This window comes from Etheostoma spectabile, chromosome 9, assembly GCF_008692095.1.
Source record: "Etheostoma spectabile isolate EspeVRDwgs_2016 chromosome 9, UIUC_Espe_1.0, whole genome shotgun sequence".
Lineage (NCBI taxonomy): Eukaryota > Metazoa > Chordata > Actinopteri > Perciformes > Percidae > Etheostoma > Etheostoma spectabile.
Window position 1 is genome coordinate 20,649,212 of NC_045741.1, and position 9,872 is coordinate 20,659,083.

At 40.1% G+C, this 9,872-nt stretch overlaps 1 protein-coding gene across 1 annotated transcript in view; it reads right to left on the bottom strand.

The window, feature by feature from the left end:
- Positions 1–1,622: 1,622 nt before the first annotated feature.
- Positions 1,623–9,872, bottom strand: part of lrrc15 (leucine rich repeat containing 15) — a 9,679-nt gene continuing 1,429 nt past the window's right edge. Inside the window, exons 2-5 of the mRNA XM_032526233.1 lie at positions 6,841–8,558; positions 3,068–4,616; positions 2,381–2,947; positions 1,623–2,097 (exon numbers count right to left, since the gene is read on the bottom strand). Coding sequence (XP_032382124.1) covers positions 2,397–2,947; positions 3,068–4,616; positions 6,841–8,550 — 3,810 coding nt within the window. The 5' untranslated portion in view covers positions 8,551–8,558 and the 3' untranslated portion in view covers positions 1,623–2,097; positions 2,381–2,396. The remainder of the gene's footprint in view (positions 2,098–2,380; positions 2,948–3,067; positions 4,617–6,840; positions 8,559–9,872) is intronic.

A 9,872-nucleotide genomic window follows, 5' to 3' on the forward strand; every position in this document is an offset into this window, starting at 1 on the left:
GTGTGTGTGTGTGTGTGTGTGTGTGTGGCCCCGAGGTGAATCTGATAAAGCAAAGTTGTGTTACCCTCATTCACAAGCGTGGCGGGCTGGCCGAACTTCCAAGGATTTTTTCTTTTACAGAAGACTCCTCCCCTCATATCCATAATTTACAAGGGGGTGTGTTACAACCCACCCGATATCAAAACTGGCCAGTGAATCCCCCCCCCAAAAAACTATTATAATTTCCTTTATGAATTCCTTTACATAAATAAAGATATTTGCCCCATGAATGCAGAAAAGATTCTGCTCAAAAGAGAAGATCTCAACCCCACCAATGTTGAACACAAAGTTACGCCCTTGCCTCCACTAAAAGGATTTGTGTAAATTGCCATGTCCGGAGTAGTTTCATGTTGAATTCCATAGGAAAGATGGCGCTGCCCACAGCAGAAAAGGTGCCTTTAAACGAGCCGTCGGGACTTCTGTAAGGTTGTCATGTTACAAATACACTTTATATAGGTAGCAATTGCTGATACAATGTTGTTTTAGTTATTCCCCAGCTACGATCAAGGTGTTGAGACGCAAAGAGCAGAGTCACGGAAGACCAAGGAGCACTGACCAATCAGAGCAGGCAGCAGGCTTTTTCAGAAGGGGGGCTTTAAGAATATTCAGATAGTATGAGAAAAATAATGTTTTTTGAACATTAAAACATGCAAACCTGTTCCAGTAGAAACAGTTTGACTGACAGTAGAAGCACCACTGGGAACATTTTACGAAGTGAAACCGTCCTCAGTGTTTTCCACTCTACATCTTCATGAACTGACCTGTGGGATTAATTTTTTTTAGCTCTAAAGATCCATTTTGACCTTGTGGAAAGAGAGTAATAATTCAGCTTTTAGTAACATAATAAGTTTATTTCTTTGATTAATGGGCACTGATGAAAAAACAAATAAAGCAGTATTTAACTGGTAGGATGTGTGACAATCTAAATTTCAGACACGTGTTAACCAATTCCAGATTGTGTTAAAGTTTCCTATGAGCGCCTCTTGTTTTTTGTTTTCTTTGTTGTTGGATCTCTGTCCCCCCCTGCTGTAAGAGTGTGTTTGTTGTGGCAAGGTACATTTCAAGGTACAAGGCAAGGTATGCATATAAATATATATACATATATATATATATATATACATATATATACAGTATATGGTTACATGTTACATGGTTTGTATAATCGGCCAAAGCATGTGTACCATTACTTTAATTGATATTTTATTAACATTTTAATTTAAAGTTCCTATAATATATATTTGATTTTAACAACGAAACACATGACATGCGTTCATGGAAACCACAGAGAATTATCACCCGACTGCAGTTCCCCTTAGCTATATGAGGCATCATGTCTTTTTGCTCATTGTTTTGGTTCTACAACTCTTAATTTCATATTGTTTTGGTTTACTCTTAACGCTCATAACATCATTTCCAGCAGCTGTTTTCAGTTTAAAAAATTACTAAAAACCTAACTACCTGCTCATCACCAAACAGCAAATAGAGACAGTTAACTAGCATGGAAACACAGTGGAGCATTTATCAGCTAAAGATATTTCCCTCAGGAGTTGGGAGAGACAAAAAAAATAGAGCTAAAAGAAGAATAAATATTGGCCTTATATTCATCATGTAGCAAGAAACACAATCTCCAAATAAATAACATTCTACCTCTGTATCTGCAGGATGTGTAAATAGACAATTGTTTGCTGACAAGTTTGCATCAATGTCATACCTTAAGGTGATAATATGTCAATGTGCTCACAGCTCATTTGTACTGCCTCCAGTTAGCTAGAAAATCAGTTAATGCAGGTTAAAGCACAGTTTTAGTTCATGTATAGCTCCTTTGACGTTTACAATTTCAGATCTTGTATGTATGTATTTAATCCTGTTGGACAGCTAAACAATGAGTGAAACACACTATAAAGCTCCATAATGCTGAGAATAGCTGCAAATAGAGAAATAGACATTGTTAACAAAAGAATATTGATTATAGCTGCTAATATTACATGTTAGCTTTTATACAAGCAAATAGGGGGGTTTAACATCTTACCTAGGGATGCTTTGGAAGATCAAATGGCTGCTGATGTGTTCATTTACCATAATTTGCATCAAACAAGTAAGCTATTCTAAAAGTGCTGTTGTTGTTTAAAGTCCTTTAGTCTCTGAAGACTCAGTTTCTCCTCTCTGTGGATGACTTCCTTCTTGTAGGAGATGCTCACTGGAGTAGTTTGAGGAGGAGCTGTGGTTGTTTGGGAATGGTTGGTGGGTGGTCAATAGTGTGGTGGTTGTGGGCATGGTTGCATAAGGTATAGTTGTTGAAGGTGTAGTTGTAGTTATAGTAGTTGTCGGTGCAGTTGTTAAAAAAGTGCTGTTGTTGTTTAAAGTCTTTCAGTCTCTGCCTCTTTTAGAGGCCTTAGGATGACCTCTTTCCTGTAGGAGAAGCGTGTGAGTTTGACTCTCTGGTAAATCCTCTCTCTGCCCTGCAGCAGACAGTAAAGAGACAGCGTGAACTTAGCCAGCACCAGTGTGCAGGTGATCTCCACCAACAGCAGCGCGGTGTAGATCATCATCTGAGATTTGCACCCCTGAACTTTGTTTCTATACTGATATGTGAAGGAAGGCAATGGCTCCTGAGTGACCGGCTCCATAGGACAGGTAAAGATCACTGGAGTAGTTTGTGGAGGAGCCGCCGTCGTTTGGGGAATGGTTGCTTGGGTAGTCATGAGTGTGGTGGTTGTGGGCAAAGTTGTGTAAGGTATACTTGTTGAAGGTGTAGTTGTGGTCATAGTGGTTGTTGGTGCAGTTGTTCTGGGTGTGGTTGTTGTAAAAGTAGTTGTGGATGTTGTAAGAGTAGTTGTGGGTGTGGTTGTTGTTACAGTGGTTGTGGGTGTGGTTGTTTTCAGTGTGGTTGTTGTTAGAGTAGTTGTGGGTGTGTTTGCTGTTATAGTGGTTGTGGGTGTGGTTGTTGCTGGTGTTGTTAGAGTAGTTGTGGGTGTGGTTGTTGTTGGTGTTGTTAGAGTAGATGTGGGAATGGTTGTTGTTATAGTGGTTGTTTGCAGAACAGTAGTTGGTATTGTTGTAGTTGTGGCCTGTGGTGTGGTGGAGACAGGGGTGGTTGTAGTTAGCATAATGGTTGTTGGTGTTATGGTAGAAAGGACGGTGGTGGTTAGTTCTGTGGTTGGGAATTTAGTAGTGGGGGTGATGGTTGTTGTAGTTGTGAGAATTGTGGTTGTGGGGCGAAGGGTGGGGCAAATAAATTGATCCTCTGTTAACGATTTGATTTCCTGTCCTTTTAGAGCGTCTGGATACTCACAGACAACCGGAGACACAATCTTGTCAGAGTTTGCCTTCATCCAGAGATGAAGATGTATCAGATTACAGTCACAGCGCCAAGGGTTGTCATTGAGGTAAAGTTTTTTCAGTTTCGTTAAAGGCTCAAAAATGTCACCAGGAAGCATCTGGAGGTTGTTGTGAGCCAGCTTGAGTGTCATCAGTGATTGTAGCTTTTCAAACACATCCGCGTCCAACACATTTATCTTGTTGTTCAGTAGATTCAGCTCAGTTAGCTTCTCAAGGCCTTCAAAGTACTCAGCAAACAAGGTGACAAAGTGATTTTTAGACAGATCTAACTTCTTGAGTTTCTTTAGAGGACTGAATATTTCTTTAGGAAGAGTGCTGAGATTATTTTGACTGAGGCTTAAGTCTGTCATTTTAGGCATTTCTCCAAAAAGCACAGGTGGTAGACTGGTCAGTTTATTTTTGTGTAGGGTCAGTGTTTTGAGCTGAGGGAAGCCAACGAAGAATCCTTGCGGTAAACCAGTCAGAAGGTTACTATCCAAAAGCAGCTTACTTAGCTTGTCTTTATGGGGAAATAGATTGGGGGACAATTCTGTTATTTGGTTTCCCTGCAAGCCAATTTCCTTCAAGTTTGGCAAATTCTGAAAAATCTCATCGGGAATGGTGGTCAGTTGATTCTCGTAAAGCCGTAGTGTCTGCAGCTTGTTTAAGTGTGAGAACCAGTCTGAAGATACAGCGGTGAGATTGTTTTTAGCTAAATGAAGCACTATAAGGTTCCTGACACCATCAAAGGTCCCGTCTTCAATTGATTCAATCTCATTGGCATGTAACAGGAGCTCTTTTACTTTGTCAAGGCCATCAAACAAGCCTTTCTGCAGACTACGGAGCTTGTTTAGCTTTAGTACAACCCTCTCCAGGTTGCTGAGGTCTTTAAAGACTCCCACTGGGATCAACGTTAATGGAGTGCTGGAGATCTCAATGTACTTGAGGTCTATCAAACCTTCAAAAGCTCCTGGCTCAATAGATGTTGTATTGGTGTTCATGAACTCCACCTTTTCGAGCTGTGGGTTTTCAACAAAGGCTGCTTTGGGGATTGTTTTAAACTGGCTACCCACAAAGAAAACCTCTGTCACACCTGATCTCAGTAAGCGTGGGATTTCCGTCGTAGATGAACTGTAAACATCCTGGTTTTCTTTGGGGCAGTCTGTCTCCTTTTCACATGGTTGGTTTTGAGACAATGAAGACTCAAAAAGTAATAACAGACAAAGAACAATGATTTCTCCTCTTGACATGCTTATTCCCTATGAAAAGAAAAATGTGATAAACACATTATTTGAGTAGATTTAACTTGGACCTTGTATACAGTTTAGAAAAAGTTAGTTTAATGTATAATATATCTTTCCTGTGATCAAATATCAGTAACATCATAAAAAGCTTTTCTATGTTAAGTTATTATTAAATGTGATGTTGCAGTCAAATGCCAAAACCTACCTTATTATTTTCTTTCTAAGAATAAAACGGGCTGTTGCAGCAGTGAGGCGGCACAAACAAGGTCAGTCTCATTAGTTATCTTCTGTATCAAGGCTGGCCAGCCTGTAAAATGTGCATCACATGCGAGGCGTGGTCTAACACACTTCTGCAGCTTGAGATAAGAGCAGGGATGGAAGGTTTTTGTTATTGCTGCTGTATTTATAGTTTTTTTATTTCTTATAATTACTGAAATTTCAACAGCATCCACAACTTTTGTTTTCAATAGTCTGAATATTCTAGATTAAAGTAGCGTTCAAAACGGAGCCCTCTGCCATAGGTACAAATTAATTGAATGGTAAAATTAAATTTGATGGATGATTAAGCTTTCACCGCTGACTCTAATACTGCATTAGCTTCCATCTGACGTGTTAGGAATGTTTGGTTACTCTCCACGGACAGTAGCATAAACCGATAAAAGCTTGATTTTTATTCATCATTCATGCACACACTGTAAACATATTCTATGTTATATAAACATTTTGAAAATATGTATAAGTTCCCACATAAACATCAAACCTCTATTTTACATTGTTTGTTGATTACGTTCCTTCCTAGAACATTGGTATTGACAGACAACAATTAGACGGCATTTATTCTCATTTGATTTGGCACACATCAGTAACTGCAGGCAAAGCAAAGGCTGGAATACTTGGCTTTTGTCCAAATGTTTCAAACGTTTTCTGACTTTCTTCCATTAGATGGCAGTCTTTTGTTTATAATTGATTAAATGGTGAGGAAAGTAGACAAAAGTCAGATAGGTGGCTGTAGTTATTACCAGTAGTAAATGTACACCATCACTACATTGCCAAGCAACTCCAAGCAACGAGTTTGTGGTGTTCTATCATCTTCTTCCCTTTACCATGACCACATTTAAACTTACTAAGTTTGTACTTCTCTTTGTTACTCTGAAAATCACACAAACTGATTTGGTATAATCAACATAATCAGAAACATACAGTTGATTAAAAATGTTCATGATTTCCTGCATGTCTTCCCTTTCTCTCTCTCCCTTTTCTCACATAGCTGTCCTATCAAATAAAGGCGGAAAAGCCCCAAAAACAAATCTTAAAAAATATGTAACGTCCTACAAAAAGTTGATCACAGCATACTGACAAATAACATCATCTTAAATACTTTTAGATGTGTTAATGTATTTTATCTCATGTAATGTACAACACAGTATGACATTATAATGTTACTTCCAGTTTTCATAACTTACCCTTTATGTGTAGGTAAACTCATTTTCAGAAGCATTTGGGGAGTTTTGCCCTCCTCTACACTCCTAAAAATAGGTTCATAACGCATAACTTGCTATAGATTCAGGAAGGGAAGCTTGGATGTAACACCACTTAGTTCAGAAAGTGATTTATACTATATACGATTTCTCCCACTAAACTAAAATAGTGCATTTATTCATTGTATAGTAGCATTTGGCATTGCAAGTGTGTAAACTATAGGATGAATTGTGTTACAGTGGGGTCAAAATGACATGATTTCATTTTTCATGGATACCATTTTGCAAAAGAAAGTAAAACTGTCTCTTCAATGTATTGTTGTTAGCACAAAATCAATCGTCAAACTGCAATTATTAATACTGGTAGATAGTTTGAACGACAATACTGAATTCAGTCTTAATTCTAGAAGAAGTCACAGTGCATCTGAACTAACATTCATCAAAATGTGCAGTTTGTCCACAAGATGGCAATGTGGGTGTTTTTACCATTAGTACATACAACGTTTGTTTTTACAGCACAAGCAAAGAGGAATACTGGCTGGTAATTTTGATCATTAAAAATTAAAAGTTAATGAATTCCAAAGTTAACTTGTCTGTTCTAGCTGATTCATCTGAGTGGAGCTGAAGTGGTTCTTTCTGGTATCTTTTAGGCTCTTAAATTCACTATGGGCTGCAAATTTTCCAAGTAAACCACAGTAATCAGAGCATTTCCCCTTGGCTTTAAAAGGTCTTGGGTTGCGAATATCGGGTGGTCTGATCTACAGCACAGAGTTCTTATTTCTGCCGGCTATATTTCCCTTGCCTCTCTTGTTTCGCTTCCAGCAAAAACAGCTGATGATCACAGTGCTAATGATGACGGTGGCCACTACTGCGATGACGATGAGAATGACCGAAGTATCATTTGAAACTGTTTCCTTCTCCCCTTGTCCACTGCTCGTGACCTCCGCGTGCTCTGAGGTGGGGGTAGTCTTGGCGGCAGGTGAGGAAGTGCCTCGACTAATTGGTGGAGTGTGGGGTTTCCTCCTCTTCTCTGTTGAGGTCAACACAGGCTGCTCTGTCGAGCTGAAAGGCAGGAAGTTCTCATCTGCCAGCAGAACAATTACCTCACCGTTCAGACTGGAAGGTGTTTCACAGACCACAAGAGTTTGGTTGGTCTTAGATGGGTGCTGTAACATCCAGTCTCTAAGTGGCAAAATATCTTTGTCACACCTCCAGGGGTTCTGCTGCAGGAGAACTTCATTTGATGCAGTAAGGGCATCTAGACTCTCTTGTGGCAGGTTGGGAAGGGAGTTATTTCGCAGGTCTATCTGTCCCAGGCTGCTCAGGCCCTGGAGAAAACCCAGAGGGAGGGAGCTGATGTTGTTGTGCTCCAAGGAAATATTTACCAGACTGGGAAGACCTTGGAAAGTCCCAGCTTGCAGGGTTGTGAGCAGATTGGTGTGAAGGGATACCTCTTCCAGCTGCTCCAACCCTCCAAAGGCCCTTTTGGATACAGAGCTGATCTGGTTGCGACTGATTACCAGGAGATGCAACTGAGTCAAGTTCCTGAATGTGTCATCCTCCAAACTGCTCAGCTTGTTGTCATACAGCCACAACTCCTTTAGGGCCATGGGCCCAAACACTCCTGGTCCCAGACTCTCTAGTTGATTTTCATACAGGGAGATCTGGGAAAGGAGGGGCAGGTTTAAGAAGATCCCTTGTGGAAGAGATGTGAGCCTGTTGTGGGAGAGGAACAGTTTTCGGAGATTCAAAGTCTTTGAGAACAGGTCATGGTGAAAATGAGTAATTAGATTGTCATGTAGCGATAGTTCCTCCAGGGCTTTAAGGTCATCCAAACTGCCAAGTGGGAGTTCCTGTAGCAAGTTTTTGTTAAGCCGTAAGGTTTTGAGCTTAGAAAGACCCTTGAAAGTCTCTCTCTGTAATTGACTGATATTGTTTCCAGAAAGCGAAAGGAACTGAAGCTCAGTAAGAGGATGAAATGTTTCCACAGGTACAGATGTGTAAAGGTTCTTACTGAGGTCAAGGAATTTCAACCCTGTCAATGTGGAAAACCAGTTAGGGTGGAGTACAGAGAGCTTGTTGCTCTTCAGATTCAGACTCTCGAGCTTCTGAAGATTTTCGAACAAGGCCTCAGGGAGATCATGCAGTTCGGTAGTACTAATGATTAGATTAACTAGGTTTGGAGTATTATCAAATGTACCAGGGCGCACTTCCCTCAAAACAGTGTCTTTAATGAGAAATGAGCTAAGGGAAATAGAAAAATCAGTCAGGTCCTCTGGTTTCAGGAAGTTGATACTGCAATTGGAGAAGTACATGGCATTGGTAGAAGAGGGTACAGTTGTGGGGAACTCAGAGAGGCCACTGCAGACAATTTTGGTTCCTTGACATTTACACCCATCCGGACATGCCCAAGCAGCATTGTTGAGAAAACAGAGAAGTAGGAGCACATGCAGGGTCAGAGGCAGGTCCATTATTTAACCTAGAACAATAGAAATGTCTGTTACAGTCAAGGTTGGTAATGAATATTGTATCAGATAAACATGGACATCAAAGGCTCTTTTGAACATGTGTGATCATTACATTCTAAATAACCCTTTTGTGTCTTCAATCTACCATTTTTACATTATACAGAGAGTGCACATAGAACATTTTTTAATGCTCTCTGTGGCTCTGGAGGACTGGAGTCAAGTCCAAAAAAGATACTCAAATGACTTTACTCAACTTTTTTTTAAAAGAATGGCAGTTACAAACGGAGGTGTTTTTTTTAAAGTGCATTTACCAGAAAGCAAGGGCGTAGCAAAAGATGCTATCTAGCCGCATTAATGGGGAATGTCCTGTGTCTTTGGATCTTGACCTATACTAGTAAACAAAAGTCAGGTCTTGTTGACTCAGCTGCTTTTATTTTGTCCGTCCTTTTTCAAATCTGTCTTTTGGACGTTGAATTGTATATGCCATAGCACTTTTGCATTTGTTATATTTTCATTTTACTGCACTGCGCTCTAAGATTCATTGTACAAATGTTGTCAGTGTCCAGGAGAGTAAAAGAGGTGACTGTGGTCACTTGTTTCTCCTCTCACTGAAAAAACAGCCACAAAGCGAATTCTCTGCACTTCGCCATCATAATAAGGCAAATCTAATTAGTAACAGTGCCTACATGTTTCAACCTTAGCATTCTTGTTTAAACCAAAAATGAAATGTTTGTTTGAATTAATCCAGTGTTGTACTTTGTTGCCTGTTGCTAGGAGCGTTGGCCGTCAACATTGCCAACACGGTTGGCTGGTAAAATCACCATCACTATGCTAATCAGTCTTTTGGAATCAAAACCATTTACTCAGAATTTTTGCTCAACAGCAATTTTGGAGCTTCCATATACATTTAGCGGCATTGCATTTTTTAGAAGTAAATCCCCAAACCACAGGTGATAGCCTCATTGAACGTGGACATGGTGTTTGTGTTGTGTCTACAGGGAATTTCAAAATGACACATGACTGCCTGCACATGTTTGAGGCAGTGTCGGAGGCTGTGCTTGCTGTTTGTTATGGCAAAGGAGGCTCCAAAGACAAAGCTGTGCCAACACAATGACCTGCTTCTCCATACAAATTCATTTAAAGTTCTGCAACCTAAGGTTGGCAAGCATGAGTTGTTTTTCACTGGCTGAGGTGTATTAGGGTGCAGAGAGAGTCTTTCCGAGAGAATAACTTTCTAAAGAGGTCAGTACGTCCCTTAAATGAGCTCGGCCACAGATGTGCCAGATTTATTTTCTTTCTTTCTTTCTTTCTTTCTTTCTTTCTTT